The sequence below is a fragment of the Callorhinus ursinus genome, unplaced genomic scaffold (genome assembly GCF_003265705.2).
Source record: "Callorhinus ursinus isolate GAN/ISIS: 27379988/994484 unplaced genomic scaffold, GSC_fseal_2.0 scaffold10, whole genome shotgun sequence".
In the NCBI taxonomy this organism is placed as follows: domain Eukaryota; kingdom Metazoa; phylum Chordata; class Mammalia; order Carnivora; family Otariidae; genus Callorhinus; species Callorhinus ursinus.
The window spans coordinates 39,334,339-39,353,072 of record NW_027397072.1 but is presented as its reverse complement, the minus strand read 5'-3'; the positions used below and the strand labels follow the sequence as shown (position 1 = coordinate 39,353,072).

At 40.8% G+C, this 18,734-nt stretch overlaps 1 protein-coding gene across 3 annotated transcripts in view; it reads left to right on the top strand.

Annotated features, from left to right (window-relative positions):
- Positions 1-10,890, top strand: part of RMND5A (required for meiotic nuclear division 5 homolog A) — a 59,072-nt gene extending 48,182 nt beyond the window's left edge. Inside the window, exons 5-10 of one of the 3 annotated variants that reach the window (XM_025868240.2) lie at positions 3,280-3,446; positions 4,194-4,359; positions 6,718-6,820; positions 8,798-8,952; positions 10,059-10,146; positions 10,631-10,890. In XM_025868240.2, the coding sequence (XP_025724025.1) occupies positions 3,280-3,446; positions 4,194-4,359; positions 6,718-6,820; positions 8,798-8,952; positions 10,059-10,122 (655 nt within the window). In that variant the 3' untranslated portion in view covers positions 10,123-10,146; positions 10,631-10,890. Of the gene's footprint in view, positions 1-3,279; positions 3,447-4,193; positions 4,360-6,717; positions 6,821-8,797; positions 8,953-10,058 lie in introns of all 3 variants that reach the window. The other 2 variants (XM_025868239.2, XM_025868238.2) reach the window with 2 other exon arrangements.
- Positions 10,891-18,734: the final 7,844 nt, after the last annotated feature.

Genomic DNA, 18,734 nt, shown 5'->3' with positions numbered 1-18,734 from the left:
AATTGGGGTCAGGAAAATACAAATGTGGGTACCTGGGGGTAGAGTCTTGGAGTATGAGGGAGAGGTACCATAGGGTAAGGTTTTTATCTTAGTCCTTAAATGTTACTTACATGTTTGGGGGCAGAGATCCTTAGTTTACAAGATGACATTTTTCCAGAAAGGGAGAAGCTTAGAAATGGTTAATCTAATCCCTTGCTTTGTGAGATTTAGGCTTAATATATGAAGATATACATTGATACATTGATATATCTTAATATATGAAGATAATACATTGTTTAAGGATAGAATGTCAAGAAATACGATTTTAGAAACACATGATAACTTATATTCTGTGAATTTGGATTTTGCATTCTCCCCATACTCCAACTCCTTTTTGTAATAGAATATCTATTTACTTTCCTAAAGATCTCATGGTGGGGGTGGAGGTCAGGAACTAGCAATGTTAGTTTTTTCTGATTATTTTGTAGCCTTGTTTATAGCTAAATTTGAAGGTGGGTAAAAATAAGTGATAAATTAGGAACTATGTTGTCTAAGTAAATACCTCTCCAAGTTAAATGGGTTACATATATTTAGAGTTTGCAGAGCTTAAATTCATAATTCATGGCTTGAATTACTTTTAGGAAATGTAATTTGCAATTAGTCTGTAAGTTCTGATAAAAAAGGAAGTTAAGAAATTTTGTTTACTTTTGCATTTGCTTAAAAAGTTATTACCTTCTTAACTATAAAAGTAATATATGTTCATTATAGAACATTTAGAAAACATTGGACAGCATGGAGTATGTGTTAAATCACTGTCCTCTGGACTGCCTGCTAGTGGTTAGCTAGTTAGCTACTACTGTGTGGTGTGTCCTTCCGTTGTTTCTAGCCTCCTGGTGCTGCTCTGATAGTTGGTGCCCTGTTCTGGATTGTCCTAGCCCGTGCCAGAGCAGTTGGTAAATAATGTGTGCAGTCCAACTTCTTTGGGGTCATAGTTAATTTTCCTACATATCACAACTTTTCCCCCCTGTAGTATTATATCCTGAACATCTGGGAAGATGAAATAGATTTTCTTCCTTTGTGAATTGCCTACTTAAGGACTTTGCCCTTTCTCTGCTGGCTTTCATTGTTTATTAAAATTTGTAGTTACTCTCTGTTAGGTCCCTTCTTTGACTCTACAAACTTTTACACATGTACCTCATTATCAGAAACAGAAAAAAGAAAAAGCTTGCTGCCTCTCCTTACTTGTTAGTAGGAAAACATACTCATGCTCTTATGTGTGTGAGGGAGCAGGATAAACTTTGGTAAGTAACCTGATTTAAATGTACTCCTTGGTCCATAGATGAATGGATGAAGAAGATGTGGTGTAGATTCATCATGGAATATTATCCAGCCATAAAAAAAGAATGAATGAAATCTTGCCATTTGCAATGGCATGGATGGAGCTAGAGGGTGTAATGCTAAGTGAAGTAAGTCAGTCAGAGAAAGACATACCATGTGTTTTCACTTGTGTGGAATTTAAGAAAACAGGCAAAGGAAAAGAGAGAGATAAACCAAAAAACGGGCGCCTGGGTGGCTCAGTCCTTAAGCGTCTGCCTTCGGCTCAGGTCATGGTCCCGGCTCCCGGCTCCTTGCTCAGCGGGAAGCCTGCTTCTCCCTCTCCCACTCCCCCTGCTTGTGTTCCCTCTCTCGCTGTGTCTCTGTCAAAATAAATACATAAATAAAATCTTTAATAAAAAACATTAAAAAAAAAAACCCCAAACAAACCAAAAAACAGACTCTTAACTAAAGAGAACAAACTGATGGTCACCAGAGGGGAGGTGGGGTGGGAGGATGGGCTAAATAGGTGATGGGGATTGAGGAATACGCTTGTAGTGATGAGCACCAGGTGATGTATGGGATTGTTGAATCATATTGTACACAAACTTATATAACACTGTATATTAACTGTACTGGAATTAAATTAAAAAAAATAAATGTACTCTTTGGAACTGGAAATCAAGAAGGCGCCTGACAAACTTAGAGATTGCCAAAAGCACAATACTTTTGGTACTGATGGTTGGTTGGGCATTCATGAAAGATTGCTGCCAAAAGTACCTTGTTTGTGTCAGCGGGATTTATCCCTTGGTGTTGCAGCTTGACTGCATTTGTGTTAGTGCCAGGCAACGATTCAAGGCTTACTTACATTTAAATAAATATTTCCAAAGTTCAGGTGATTAATATTTTTAACAGTCATTTATTTTTAGGTCAGAGAAGCTTCATGATTGGACTCTTAAGATTTGGATGCATCCACAAGTTGATTAGAATATTCATGTGCGTGTGCAACCCTTAGGGTAGGATCCTGTAAAAGTACAGTTCTCTGAGGTCTAATCCCAGTCGGCCAATCCCTTATGAATAACCTGAGACGTTTTACTTTTGTAGTTTGTAGAGCTACTCCAGGTTTATATTCATACCCAGTTCAGGTTCCAGTGGTCCTTGGTGAAATGGGTTAGGAGGGGACTATTTGTCAAACTAAAGGTCAGATTAAAGGAGAATATGATAGTAACAGCTTCTATATCTTAATATGCTTCCTTACCACTTGATTGCAAAGTTGATTTTAACAACTGGCTTGGTGTATGTTTCTGCTCTAGCACCCACCTGAAGTGGTAGTCCCGGCTCAAGATTGGTTATCCTGACTGTACTGTAGAGGCCTGAGTCCCTGTACTTTGGATCACTCAAAAATGAACATTGTTCTTTCTCTCATTAGCACTGTTTGTACGAATCATTTTGGCACATATATATGTAGTTTTATCTGCCTGATTGGACTGAAAGCACCTTGAGGCAAATACCGGTGTTTGCTGTTTTTAATCTCAGAGTGTGTAGCACAAAATGTTGCACCCAACAGAAGTCTAAAAATAGATGGTTCCCATTCAGAATCTTGTGATTCATTTATAAATATGCCAGTTTAACGGGGAAAGAGTAGTGGATCTCTTGGCTGACACCTGCTTCAAAGTGTGGGCTTGTATAGTTCCAAAAATATCATGTGACTCATCAGAGTCAATTTTGTCTTGGTGTAAAACCTTACTAAATATGTAACTGTCATCTGACTTAATATTTTTTTCTTCCTTTCACTGGCTGAAGTGCCTCTTTGGGTGTAGTTCTGTTTATTTTCTGTACAAGTCTCTGGGTCAGGGAGTTGATGTTACCACTGATTTCCACAAGATGGCAGACCAAACCCTTTTATTGTATTGCTAGGTTTCAAAGACTTTTTGACATTCGAATATGCTCTTAATTGCATTAAAATCTTTTCTGCTTTTTCTTTAGATGGGCAGTATCAAACCGAGAAATGCTCATAGCCCAGAACAGCTCCTTGGAATTTAAACTACACAGACTGTATTTTATTAGCTTATTAATGGGTGGAACTACGAATCAGCGAGAGGCATTACAATACGCTAAAAATTTTCAGCCATTTGCCCTAAATCATCAGAAAGGTGAGTCTGGAGTCAAATGTTTTTGATACTTGTTTTTCTCTTTGTTTGGCCGTGGAGCCCAACATGGGGCTTGAACTCACGACCCTGAGATCAAGACCTGAGCTGAAATCCACGGTCAGACACTTAACCAGCTGAGCCACCCAGGCGCCCTGAATGTTTTTGATATTTGAAACAGACCTAAAGCCACCACTGGGATTTGAGTTTATCTTAAGGAGATGTAATACATATTTGCTAATGAACTGAAAGAATTGTAGATGATAATCACTTAGGCAAAGGTCTGCCTGGACCTAGAACAAAAGTAAAACATTGAAGCCTCTAGGATGAAAGAGCAAGGCCACCCCCAGTGCTGCTGATACTGCCCCCACACAGTGTCTGAGGGCGCACCAGGGTGACAGCAGTGACACTGAGCGCCAATGTGGGGGTACCAGTGTTCTGGCCAGTTCTGCGGCCAGCAATCTGTGATGGCCTCATTTATGATGTCATCTTTACTGCTCTAGACGGTGGTAGTTAGACGATGCTGTGTATAAAAATAACTTGAGGTTCATATTTAATGCTTTCCTTTTCTTCCCCTTTCTCTCTGCCATTTCTCTAATTTAGGTTGAAGGGAGAAACCAAGCTTAAGGACGAGAATTTTAAGAGACATTGTTAATAATTTAGGCTATGTCAGTTGGGGGAATTTTTGCCTTTCTCAGCACCTATTTCGGGTGTGATCATTCACACTTACAAATTGCTGCTGTTTTTGCATAGACATTCAGGTTTTGATGGGAAGCCTTGTGTACCTGAGACAAGGGATAGAGAACTCGCCGTATGTTCACCTACTTGATGCAAACCAGTGGGCTGACATCTGTGACATCTTTACGAGGGATGCCTGTGCTCTCCTGGGGCTCTCGGTGGAGTCCCCTCTCAGCGTCAGGTATGGAGGTTGGTTGTGCTATTGAAATATGTGCTGCTTTGTTTTGTTTTTTCTTAATTTCTCGTGTAGTTCTCATTGTCAAACCTGAAGACAACGTTTGTCTTTCTGAGGGACGGTACAGTTGGTATTTCAAGAGATCATCACAATTGGCAGTGAGACAGTTTTAGAACAGTGTGACCCGTGAACCTCTGGGTGTCCCTGAGAACCTTTTCCACTGTGTTGATATTTGCGCAGATGGTGCAGACATAATAGTGGATTAAACTGCTCGAGCCTTAGCACAGATCAGTGCAGTGGTCCCAGACTCCGGAAGGACTCGCTGTATTCCTCACACGCTGTACTCCACCACCCACTTGCAGTTTAAGACACACTAGCTTCACTTCAGACTGTTCTTTAAAAATTATTAGTTTTATTACATCCTGACCTTTAAGTACACATCTTTTTAATATTCTTTGTGAAAAGTAGGAAGTTCTCATAAAGCAGTTCAGCGTCAAGCCAAAGTATCATGCTTGTCTCAAAAACCAATTAATTACACTTAGGTTTTTGGCAGATGTTTTTTCACATGTATGAAGTGAGTCATGTCAAGGAAAGCAGCTGTCTTTTTGTATATTTTAAATTCATGAGTTTAAGCTAAAATAGAAATTTTGGGAAACTTTTACCTGCCACTGTGGGCTTAACAGCTTCCCAGTACTTTTCTGATGAGATTGGTGATATTAATGAGTTTGAGTTCTTTGATATTATATAATGAAATGTATTAACACTTAGAAGATCTTAATTCGCTGTGATCTTACAAAATCATAAGTGAGTAGAAGATTCATTCACAGTATGAGACAGTTGGATTTTAATGTAGTAGCGTACAAAAAGATTCAATGATAAGGATTCAGATTTCACTTTGCAACTAACCTTAAGAAACTATCCCTTGGGGCGCCTGGGTGGCTCAGATGGTTAAGTGTCTGCCTTCGGCTCGGGTCGTGATCCCAGGGTTCTGGGATCGAGCCCCATGTCTGGCTTTTGGCTCAGCAGGGAGCCTGCTTCTCCCTCTGCCTCTCCCCCTGCTTGTGATCTCTCTCTTTCTCTCTCTCTGTATCTCTGTCTCGAATGAATAAATAAAATCTTAAAAAAAAAGAAACTATCCCTTGTTGAGTTTTGGTGTGGCATTAAAGGGGAATATCACAATTATCTGAAAAGGCAGTTAAATTACCACATATCTGTTTAAAGCTAGATTTTTTTCCCCCATTTACTTCAATTAACAGAACAGATTGCAGAAGAAGATATAAGAATCCATCTGTTTTCTATCAAGCTAGGCATTAGAGAGATTTGTTAAAAATGTAAAGAGTGCCAGTCTTCTCACAAATTTATTTTTGGTTTGGAAAATATAGAGGTTTTTTTGGGGGTAAGAATGTTACTTGTAACATGTAATATATTATTTTAAATTGATAACTTTAAAAAATTTTTCAGTTTTAATTTCTAGTATAATAATGATAGCTATAACCCACAAAAACAAATGTCTTTTGAGATTCTTAATATCTAAGCATGTAAGTGGGTTCTGAAGCCAAGAAGTTTATGAACCTGTTTTAAGAAAATGACCTTTAGCTCTCTCTTTAATTCCTCAAGTGTTTTGAATCCCTGCTATGTACCAGGCATTGTGTGGGCTACAAAAATGAATAAGGTACCGTCTGTGTTCCATAGGGTGTTCCACCTGAGCATAGGAGACACTGGTCCAGTTAACTCTAACGCATGACCAGGCTGCAGGTCAGGTTTCTGGGGGAACAGATTGTGAAAGGGTGGAGATTGACATGCAGGAAGTTCTTTAGGATCAGCCCTGGTGGAGAAATGAAAGCAAGGTTAGGCAGAGGGTAAGTTGGACTGCAGTGTCTTATCAAAGACCTCAGCCCCTCCCTGAGGAGCTCTGGAGCTCTGATGGGCCTGTGGTATTGTCCCAAATTGGGGCAACAGAACTGGGCTTCTGTGTCCTCACACAGAGCAATCCATCACATGTGACCCTGATCAGGTGACTTGCTTCAAGTGAGGATAGTCCTGAAGAGGGACTCAGCTGAGCGTTGACTGTCAGCACTTCCAGATCTGAGAAATGAGCACTTCTGCCCTGGGCAGGGCTGTCCTGGTCTATATGCAAACTGTTTCAGAGTGTCATTCATGACTGATAAGCAGAGCCTGTTGAATCTGGTGGTTTTGTAAAATGTAAAGCTTTTTTGGGGTGTTAATTCAGCAAAGCAGAGGGCTTTGTGCCCTGTCCAATGGCCAGGGCCCTCGGCACCTGGAGCCTGGAGGAATTGACATTTCCTAGGACCAGGCTGTCTGCCACCTGGCCTGGCACTGACATTTCTTCTTCTGCTCCCCCAGTTTCTCAGCAGGTTGTGTGGCGCTGCCAGCTTTAATTAATATCAAAGCTGTGATTGAACAGAGGCAGTGCACTGGAGTTTGGAACCAGAAAGATGAATTACCCGTGAGTTCCACTTTCTATTGGTTGTTCATTTTTTCCTGCCGTTAGGAGGACATGGATATTAAGGGTTTAAAATGCCTGTTTTGCCTTTTAACCTTTTGCCTTTTAACCAGAGAACATTATTATAGCCGTTCAGCTGGGATTCTTTTATGTTATGTGTAGACATCATTAAACAATAGAAGTGGGAAGCTAGTACATTTTGGAAGCACTGGAGTTTTTTTGTTTTTTGTTTTTTTTTGACTTAGAAAAATAAAATTTTGACTTAAGAGTGGCAGTGCAAACTCATGAAGGAAGACATCACAGGTGTGTGGGAGGTATACACTTAGCATGCATTGTGTTCTGCAGTGTAGTTGACAAACCACTTTACACCATGATTCTTTTAAAATATAAAACAGTGAGTCAGTTGGTTAAATTTAGTTTTGTCTTAAGCATTGATATTTATGAGATTATGATTTGTACTTATTAAAATAACACATAGCTTTTAAAATAAACGTTGTCCCTGGGACACCTGCAGTCATCAGTGGCCTTCCGGTGCTGTGTCCACTGCTGTCATGGAACAGACCATGATTTTAAACATTAGCTCCCATCACTTGCCAGCTCTACTGCTTCTCTAAGCAGTAGTTGGTCCAGATCTAAAATGGGGACCATCCTTCTCTTTATGGGACTATTAAAGGCTAGAGATAACATTGGCATGCTTAGAATAACATGGGACACATAGTAGGTACTCCAGTTTTGCTGCCCTAGTAGTCATGACATGGAGTGACAAAGGTCACTATATGAGAGTTTCCACCAGATCTCTCACTTAGTGCCAGAGCAGGCACTAAAACTCTGACTAGAATTACCATTCCTGTCGTGGTTCCTGTTGAGATCCTAAAAGGCTAAATATGCATTTGGAGTTTCACTTCTTTTTTGCCACACCTGTGCACAGGTTTATCTGCAGTTACTTCCAGCTGGTAACTATCAGTTGGTTGCCCCAGCTTCTCCTCGGAGGTCTGTTTTGATTAAAGACACAGGTGCACTGCCAGTGCTGGGTGTGGTCAAGATACAGGCAGCTGCCCTGCTTCATTGCTGCTCATTTGAACACGGGAAAAGAACTTGAGCCTTCACTTGCTTTGCTGAGGCAGGTGCCTGCAAGAGTCTGGCAGTTTCCGAGCTGTGTTAGGAGCATCTGTGACATTTGGCACTAGCATAGAGCATACTGAAATCTGAATCTGCTTGAAAAGCCTGCGTGTCAGGGTAGTAAAGCAATGGGAGGTGATGATCTGGCCGTTTATTCTCAGGATTATTCTGTTACACTTTGTCAACGTTCTTGAAAGAGTCTGGGTAATAGACTTTATATTGATTAAACCATTTTAGACGGAAAGAAAACAGCTGACGTCTGTGGAGCCACTGTCATGTGCCAATCACTGTGTTTGGTGATTTCATAGCTTTTGTTTGTTTTGTTCACTCTGAAGAAAAATAATCGAGACACCTGCCATGGGCTCTGACGTACAGATTGTGGAAGGTCTTGCTGAGCTTGAGTGTCAAGTCCTTGTTTCAGGTGGTTTCTCTGGACTGTTAACACACAAAACGTGGGAAACTCAGATCTGAAGCTTGCACAAAAGTAAACCTTGTTTAGTCTGCCTTTAAAATAATTATTATTACACTGAATTTTATCACCCACCTAAGTGAGCTACAAAACAGAGTTTCTGGTGGGTTTTGCCCTTAGGGTATATCCTGACAAATTTAGAGAATTGCCTTCCCTTTGACTCCTCAAACATCAGAATTCGGTTTGAAAAGTAGTGTTGTAAATAATTTTGAAGGTTAACTAGAATTATGAAGTAACACTTGGATCCCTAAGACTACCCATCTTTGGGGTAAGAGTGCTGTAAAAAGTTAAATTCAGATGAGTAGACTGATAAATGTTTTTGCTGCCCAGTGCATATTAACATTGTAGATGGTTTTCTGAAATATAACTTGAGCCTTTTTACTGTTTTTAAGATTGAAGTGGACCTTGGTAAAAAGTGCTGGTATCACTCTATATTTGCCTGTCCCATTCTTCGTCAGCAAACAACAGATAACAACCCACCCATGAAATTGGTCTGTGGTCATATTATATCAAGAGATGCCCTGAATAAAATGTTTAATGGTAGCAAGTAAGTGTCTGACTTTTTAAACGTTGGTAAAAACATTTTTCTTTTGGAACTTAGTGGGGGGGGTATCTGATTTTTTTGTCAGTCTTTTTATTCATAAATTTGGTGATTAGATTTATATGCATGTTCTTTAATCTTAACTTTTGGGGTAGGCAGTACATTGTCATTGTGCCCTGCCTTTACACGAAATGTAACAAACTATATATGTTCTAAGCTTTGCTTTTTTTACTTAATGATATATCTTGGAGGTCTTTTATATGCTACAGAGAGAGCCCTCATTCGTTTTTAAAGCTGCAGAGTATTCTACCGTATGGAAATGGGGTAATTTATTTAACCGGTTCCTTATCAATGAACCTTTAACTTTTGTTGTTATAAAGTGAATTATTTTATCTACATGTGATATGTAAATTGTAGAATTGGAATTGCTAATTCAAAGAATATATACATTTATAAGTTTTATACCCATAATGGGCCCACCTTATTAAAAAAAAAAAGGCTCAAAAGCCTATTTCTAGTTTAGGCAGTTAGAACATTTTTCATTGGAGTTCATTTCAGACCCGTTATGGTAAAGTCTTTCTTTTGAAAGAAGGTCCTGGCATGTACTGAAGCTACTTGTGCCCTTCCCAGCCCGTGCAGCAACCCTGCTGGTGCTGCTGCCTCCCAGGTGCCTCGAGCTTGCCGCTCTGTGCAGCTCTTCTAGGCTCCGCACCTCGTGTCACGTTTGCCGCACGTCACTGCATTCTGTGACCAGTACATTTGAAACTTGTTTAAAGACAGGAAAAACCTAAACTTTGGAGAAGAATTGGATTGACTTTTAAAACCGCAAAAGCAGTTTTCAAAACCGTTGTCTTTGTCTTGTTTACGAAACAGTTTTCACTAATTTCTACAGAAGAGGAGCCTTCATTTTAGTGTCTGGCTTGATTGGTGTTTACTTGTGACCCTTCAGAGCTTGGCTGTTATATTAAGAGAAAGCACAGTTAACCCTCAAAACAAAATACAGATTGTGTGTGTGTGTGTGTGTGTAGTTGTTAGAGACATTCTGTAGATGAAAATTGAATGCTTGGTACTGATCTTGTTCCTTGATTCAGTATTTTCTTTTTTGTCTTTAGATTAAAATGTCCATATTGTCCAATGGAACAAAGTCCAGGAGATGCCAAACAGATATTTTTCTGAAGAAATAACTTTAATTTGCAATTTGTAAGTGAAACTGAATTGTGGCGCATTTCAGAAGAGAACCGTTCCATTTAATGCAGCTAACTGAGGACTCCCGTGTTTATATAAGCTAATGTTCCAGAAACTTTGCCAACATTTTAGTGTACACACACTGAGGGGAGTGCTCCAGATGAATATTATCATAGGGCTTTATTATATTCTTGGTCTTCATTTTTGATCAAGTAAATACACCAGCAGTTGTCATTCAATGCAGGTTTTTGTACTTAATTATATGGTGATTTTTTTACTTTTTAAGAGCAGAAACAGAAATCAACCTCCCTGCCATGTGTTTAATATATCTCCTGCTTTTACTTTTGTCATTTCTTGATAATTGTAAGGTTTGAGAATGTTTGTGAAAAAGTTTTACTTCCTGTTATGTATACATAATTAAATGAAAATTCTTCAGAAAAAGTTTGAAAAACTGAATTGTGGTTATAAAACTAATTTGCATTTTTTTTGCTTAAGGAAGAAAGCTGTGATAGATTCCCAATTTGCTTTTTGATGTTTTCCTCTGCTCCAGCTCTCACCGCGAAGTCAGCAGATGTGCATTTGAGCTCTGCTTGTAGCCCCAGCGGGCTGCCTGTTTCAAATTCCATCATGAATTTAGCAGGTTGGTGTGAGAAGTCTTCCACTAGAACGGAGTGGAAGGAGTACTATTGTTTCTTTGCTTTTATTGCCAAGAGGTGCTTGTTTTAAAAGTGTGTTCAATAAAATGAAATTCTGAAGTTAGAGGTGTTCTTAAGTTAATATTTGCTCTCTTGGTCTTGGTAGCCCTATTCTCTGAAATCTGCCTTCAGGACTTGGCTGTCTGTTTCATTTGTATATCATTGCAGACACAGTGTTGTTTGTGTGTGTATATATGTGCACCAGCATCAAACATTGTGTATCTGGAAGGGAAGAAGCATGTTCCAGTCCTAATATGCAGTTACCAGACTCGTTACTTTAAATCCTTAAAGTTAGAAGTTAGCATATTTTCTGTAGTGCAGAATATGTTTATTGCTGTTTTTGTATTTGAATAGTATACTGTTCAATGCCTCTCTTCTGCAAAGTGTATCATCTCATTGGCTGTGAATCTGTATATTACTCTAATGGATACAGATGATGATCTTTTCTCTTGTGAGGTATCTTCATTTAATGCACTGTCCAGAAATAGCCATGTGCAAGAGTCTTTCTCTGTATGATGAACGAACTACATGGAAAGGATTCTGTGGACATACTTCTGACTTACACCCGTTAAGTCACTTCATTATGAGAAGAATGTTACATGGAAATCACCAAATATTTTGCAACTTTATTTCGTCTGACATGGAACTGAACATCACTATAGGAAAACTTTGATAAGAAAACAAAGAAAAAAGAAAATACAGAAGGAAAGAGGACCGTGACACTTTGCATTTTAAACTGCAGATTGGTTTCTTTTGCCGGGAGGGAGAAAACAGGTTTGGTGCTGAGTTCCCTAGAGAGTGTTGGCATGTGCAGTCGTATACCAGCCCGCATGGTTTGTCCTGAAATGTTTATCTGGGAGAGCAGGGATTTTGTCTCAAAGGAAAGGGGTACTGCAGGAAAGCTCTGCTTGACTGCTGTGTGTGGTCAGGCTTCCTCTGAGCGCTACTGTGTGCCGGGTGGGTTAGCCAGGAATGGCGGCTGGCCTGCTCAGAGTGTTTGCTCTGTCCGACGACCTCTGTCTTGTTGGCCCCACCGGGACTTTATCCCTGTGTTTCTGCTTTCCTGTTGAAACTCTCCCTAAAGTTTCCCCTCTCTCCACTAAAGCAGTGAAGGCAAAGAGCAGAGAGAAACTCCTTGGACTCCGTAAGAGAAGGTAGAGAATTCCAGGCAACTCTGGCTGAGGATGTAAACCTGGTTTATGACCTATATTTCCCTTTGAGTTAGAATCCAGAGTATGGTTTTTGTTTTTGTTTTTGTTTTTTACTTTTTTTCTCGCTAGGCCAAATTTAGCTTTACTCACAACTTAGTCTCACGTTTCCACCTCAAACACTTAAAAAACGTTCAGGCTTCACATGAGATTTGTACAATGTAGATGTCGCTCAAGAGGCCGGTGGTAAATATTTTGGGGGCCAGACAGTTCACATAGTCGTCTCAGGCCACTTTTAAGGACACAAGCCAGAACTCTGCTTTGTCCCTCTCCCAGTGTTGGGAATCCTGTTGACAGTTTTCTGTGCAGCTCATGAAACTTTAAAAAGAGCATGCTTTTAACTGAAGCATTTGATTTTACAGTTTCCTATGTAAGGTCCTTGTAGTCCTACTGGGCAGGTAGGGCCAGAAATTTGACACTCTTGATTTGACAATTTAACATGAAAATTATGTCTTGTGACCTTTAACTGCATGGACTTAAAACATTGGTGACTAAATGTGAAGGAGAGGTGGATTTGAAAAGGCCAGACCTTAACCAAAGATGCTGAAATACAACATGTTGTCCTTTCGACTCTAGAAACACCTTCAGCAGTGGTGTCAGGACCTTATCGCTGAGGCTGTGTATGTCAGCTGCTATGTCAGCAGCACAGGAGGATGCTCTTTGTCACGCTCTGGTCATGATAGAGCCAAGGTTTTTTTAGAGTCAGACTCATTATAATAATATACATTGCAAACAGAGTTTCAGAGTGGTTTCCTCAATTTCCTTAGGAACCATTCCATTTATCAGTCATGAACAAAGGCCATGGGACTATGCTAAACCAATAAAACCTTACTAGAACCTTAGATTCTGATTTAGCCAGAGCGTCTGTGCTTTCAAGTACAATCTGAAGTACAGTGGCTAAGTTTGTCTTTCAATCTTTTTTCTCCTTAGTGTGATCATCACAAATACCATTTCTGTTATTTTGGTGGTGATTATGTGAAACTTCTAATACAAAAATGAACGGGTATTGGTGCCTCTTGATTTTAAAAAATGTTGAAGAGAAGAGCCACCTCATATTCATAGGGTGTGTATTTTGTGAGTGTATGAGCATTTAATTGAAAATAAGAAAGGTATGAAGTTAATCTTTTGATTTTTCTGTAGCAGCTGATGTATACAGAGACACTAAAACCCACACCAAATTATGTGGGGAATGAGGATCCTTTTTCTCTCCAGGTAGTCCCACAGGTATGTAGTTTGTTCAGTATTCTTTATGCTGTGAGTTATTTCCACCTCAGTGGTTCAGCCTTTGGGACAACAGATATTGCAAAAACCAAGGACTCTTGGTTATTCGCACAAGACAAGCTGCTGGTAGACATTAGCCCTCTGGTTTTCCAGCTCAACTTCTGATTAGTGGACTGACAGTCAAGCTGGTCAGTTTGCTTAGTCAGCAGACTCAGGTTATTTTCAGGGAAGGCATGGTTTGGTTAATTTCATCACTAGGATGTGTAAGGTGAAGACACAAACCAAATACCTTTCATTACTTAACTCTACGTACATTATTTTTGGTAACACTAGAATGCTGTGGTCTCGAGGGAATGTTGGCAAGGAACACATACATAGAAGGTTTGGTGCTCCATAAGCCTGTCCAGCTGTGGTGGGTTTTATGTGGTACAATAGTGTTTACCATAAGCAGGTACAAACTTCATGAACTGTTCTTATTGAACTATAATTGAGTAGATACCAAAAATAGAATGACAAATGTATTTTAATAGCAGATGAGGCAATTAGTTTTAGGGTGAGTTTTCCGCTGTTGATTTTACTTCAAGAGATAGAGAAAACAAAGATTTGTTTTCAATACATTTCCGTCTACAGTGCTAAACTGTAGTGAGCATATGCTTCGTTTACTTCCAAAGAGGCAACAGCAGCTGGAATTGGCTGACAGCACAAGCTTTGTTTCGTGTTGTGTGTGGGTGAGGATTTACACTCTTATTTTAGCAGTCACTTCACGTTCTCCAGCAAGGCAGATGTGGGGTTCACTAGGACTTAGTGCCTGATCTTTTCTTTTGGGAAGGGGTGGGAATGAATGTAGCGGGGATGGGAGGGAAGCAGGAGAAGAAAATGGGAGTGTGAGTGAGTGTGCATGTGTCCGAGACTCACCGTTCCCCCCCCCCGCACCTGTGTCCAGCAAGGAACAGGCATTTAATGTATTTTGCTCACGACTGCAGCGTGCATGTATTTTTTTTTTCCTCCTCCGTGTTTTCTAAACTTACACTAAAAGGATTCATCAAATCATCTTGTTCAGATGGCTCAGGATTGTATTTCTTTTGCTTACGCTGTGCTCTTGGGTTCTATAGTATTTCTAGAATTATGTAACAAGAGTAGTGTTGCACTGTAATCTATCATATAGAGCTATATGTATGGAAAATTTTGATCAGTTTTTTAAGAAATGTATCCTGTTTGCAAAGGCACAATAAAGTTGCATCTTATAGACTATAGGCAATAAAGCTAACAATAAACCTTATTTAACACAAACCATATTCATATTCTCTGTTCATTTGATTTTGGACAAAGTCCACCATATCCAGTAGTTTCAGGGATTTCATTTTGACTTAAAAAGTTCTGATATACCTAATTTATAAATTTCAGACTGATATAATAGAGTTTTGGAAAACTATAACAAATGCTTTGTTAATGTGTGTATTCCTATGTAAAACACATGGCTTCTCCTGTGTATATTTTTAAAAATTAAAGAAATGCACATTTAAAAAGTGTTTTGTGGAACCAGTCTGTATAAATGTGACAGGTCACAGAGGCATGAGGGAGGGAGTATGGAGGTGTCAGTTGTAAGAAGAGAACATTGCTGCCTGTGTTTGCTAAGGGTCTGAGTGTAAAGAATTTAAGAAAAAAGCTTTGTCTCCATCCTGTCCTGTTTCTGTGCCACCAGCAGTGGAAGAGGAGGTGACTGGGCACTATCCCCAGTTTCTAGGAGGAGATTGCATTCGTGTTTACAGGCTCCTGCACCCTGGGCATGCTGTGTCCTGTGGATGGTTGGGACCCTCTGGCTGGGGTGATAGTGTTTGACTGGGAAGAGAAGCCCTGGAGCCACTCACGGGCTGCTGGTGGAGTGGGGCATGTACGGTCGGCGTTGCCAGGGAGAAAACCGGGCTAAGCTGTCTGTTCTATTTAGTGACAAGCTAACGTGGTGGAGACCCAAGAATCTATTCGTGCTGCTTTTGTATATTTTTTTTAGACTTATTCTTATCTGAGATTTAGAAATGTTTCCTACTTGAGAACAAGTGTGGGCCCCACCCAGCTGCATTTGGAGCCAGTGGCCCAGGTGGTCCAGGTGAGGCCTGGCAGCCATGGCCAAAGATCTCCCCACCCATCCCTGCAGCATTTGGGGCTCTCTAGGACTCAACGTGTGATCTCTAGCAGCAGCAGCATCACCTGAGAGCTTGTGGGAAATGCAGAATCTCAGGCCTCAGCCCAGACCTGCCGAATCCGAATCTGCACGCTTGTGAGAAAACTGGCTTCCCTTACAAGGGGCCTCTTGGATGCTCCCTCTTTTGTGAAATATCCTCTCTCTTCAATGACAGGTGGGGATCACGTCTACCGAACAAAATTTACCCTTGATGACTAAGTCCTGAGTCATCAAGAAAAGTTAAATTTAGTGTGCTTTGAACTCTTGTTTTAGTACTGTGATTTTAAAAACCAGTGCATTTCTTTAAGCATCCAGGCATTTGAAGGGGGTGCTGTATTTGCAGCATAGCAAAATACATTTCCCATCCCCTTCCCACCAAAATGGGCAAGGATGATCACCAAAGATGAAAAATAATGGATTTTTGTAATGGCAAGATAAAGACTGAAAATGCACCTTTAGACCGAACAGTAGCTCAGTGCCCTCCACCCCCTGGTAGAGGTTTGGTGATAGTATCCTAGCAAACAGAAATGTCACTTCACAGAGGACCCACCTGACTTTGTTTTCTGGCACCCAGTAAGAAAATCTCATAACCCTGTATACACAAGATTTATAGTTCTGAAACATGTTTTACAAAACGAATGCTTCTAATGTGTCATAATGCTGATATATTTTTTAAGATTTTATTTATTCATAAGAGAGAGAGGGAGGCAGAGGGAGAAGCAGGCTCCCTGCTCAGCAGGGAGCCCGATGTGGGACCCTATCCCAGGACCCTGGGATCATGACCTGAGCCGAAGGCAGAGGCTTAACCGTCTGAGCCACCCAGGCGCCCAACACTGAATTTTTAATTTATTTGTTAATGTTCATCAAGACTCTTAAGTTAATTTTATGACCTGCTAATGGGTCATTGAGATCCACAGTTTAAAAAACCTTGCGGGCGCCTGGGTGGCTCAGTTGGTTAAGCGACTGCCTTCGGCTCAGGTCATGATCCTGGAATCCCGGGATCGAGTCCCACGTCGGGCTCCCTGCTCAGCAGGGAGTCTGCTTCTCTCTCTGACCCTCTTCCCTCTCATGTTCTCTGTCTCTCATTCTCTCTCTCTCAAATAATAAATAAAATCTTTAAAAAAAACCTTGCATTAAGGGACAATGGTAGAATGATCCATTCACAAAGCTACTTCGAAATCTCTGTCAAGATATGTATGATAGAAAGTATTTTATTCATTCTTAAAAAAAAAAAAAAAATCCAAAAACCTTTCCTTGTTGTGGAGAGTTTCTTACATTCCTATGAGTCTTCTATGCTTACAGATATACCTAAACATTATTAAGTATTGTCTAAGCAAGAGCTGTGTTGTCAGAGAATTTTGAGTTTCCTTGGGAAGATCAAAGTGCTTTGTGCTAATTACTTAGAATCCTTTCATTTAATAACTCAAACAGATGTGTGTATGTTAAATGCAGAAAACATTTAACATACCATGGTATGGCACCTTCAGTCATTCAACATGGGATTTTTTTTTAAGTGCCAGGCACTGAGAGAAAACAGGGTACTTGGCGTCCTGGAGCTTAGGGACTGCTTGCAGATAGAGAAAAGTAGAGCACCAAGCACCAAGGCCCTTGTAGGGAGGTTAGTTCCCACCAGTGACCCTAACTACCAGAGGACGATGGGAGAGAAGAGAAGGGAGACATGCAATAAATTGTGTATTTTTAAGGCCCACTCTGGCTACAGCAGCATGAGAAGTGGTTGGGGAGGGGGTGAGGTTAGAGCAGGGGAGGCCAGTACAGTAGGTAATTAAAGTGAAATTTGAGTATTTTAGGTCCTGTGTAGTATTGTGAATAGACAGACTTGGGTCTCAGGACCAAGATAATGCATGAGTGAGAAATATAATGAAAATCTAGCAAAGAGATGTTTTTGTCATAAAATGTCAGTGCTCCAAACCCTTCTGTAAGTCAGAGAAGCAGTAAGGTGGGGGTCTCTTAAATGATGGGCTTCCTTGCTCTGGTGTTCTAAAATATATTCCCAAGTCTCTCTGTTGTCTACATTTTCTAGAAGGGTGAATTTTTTTCTTTTCTTTTTTTAAAGATTTTATTTGAGAGAGAGCACACGAGAGCACAAGTGGTTGGCGAGAGGGGGAAGCAGACTCCTGACTGAGTAGGGAGCCTGATGCGGGACTTGATCCCGGGACCCTGGGGTCATGACCTGAGCTGAAGGCAGACGCTTAACCGACTGAGCCACCCAGATGCCCCTAGAAGGGTGAATTTCTAACTTCACACTCTCCTGTTGGTCTCTACACTATGTGGGTTGTGTGATTTTCTGCTAATTTCTAGTCAGGAATGGATCTTTTTAACTCCATTTGAGGACTGCATTCAGCCACTGTGCAAGGGCCAGCCACCATGCAAGTAAAGGGCTTTGATGTCGTTTCCTCTCTAAAAGAAAAGTTATTTAAGAGGAAGCTTGTTATTTGTCAGTGTTCAAGACTAATCATTTCGGGAGCTTTCTCCACTTCTGAACAGGTTAGAAATGCGTTTCAGGTTTCCTTTCATTCATAAGACCATGTTGCTTTAGTTGTTTTAGATCAGCGAGCTAATCAGCCCCAAAGGGGAATTTCACAGGAAATTATTAAATAGTCCTGAAAGCTTTGAGAAGTAGATGAGGAACTCTGGGCATGTGTCCGTTGACTTCACTGCCTGCCCGTGAGGAGTAGGCAGTCTAGGGTTTGTAGGCCGGCTTCATGCCGTCAAGGGCCCCAGCTCCTGTCATTCTCCACAGCCTTCATGGGTGGCCTCAGTCTCACCTCTTAGTAATAGTGCTCCAGGCAGGAAGGAGGAGGAAGGGAGTGGGAGAAGCAGCAGCTTCCAGTTGAGTTAGCCCTTTTGAACGGGTCTTTCCTGAAAGCTCCATCCAATGACTTCCTAGCCACAGTTGGTGCAGGGAAGCCTGGGAAATGTCTGGGCACGGCGTCACCTGTAGCAGCACCATGAGGGGTCTGCTGGTAAGGAAGAAAGGGCGACCGGTTGTTTGAAAGCAACCTGCAGTCTCTGGTACACTTGCCGGTGCCTTGGAGCCAGGAACAGATGAAATTTCGTTCGTGTAAAGGAATTAAGCCGTTGGTACCAAGCAGTTGCAGCCTTCCACCTGCTCTGAGAAAGGAGACAGAGGGAGAGTTAGCTGTCACGGAACCATCTCCTTGAGCTGCATTTCTTGGCCCCTCGTGGTATTCGCGTTAAAAGCAGGGCCCTCATCCTGACTTCAGAGAGGATCCCATTTGTTTGATTTCAGAGCAGGTGGTGACCTTTGTTTTCTACCTT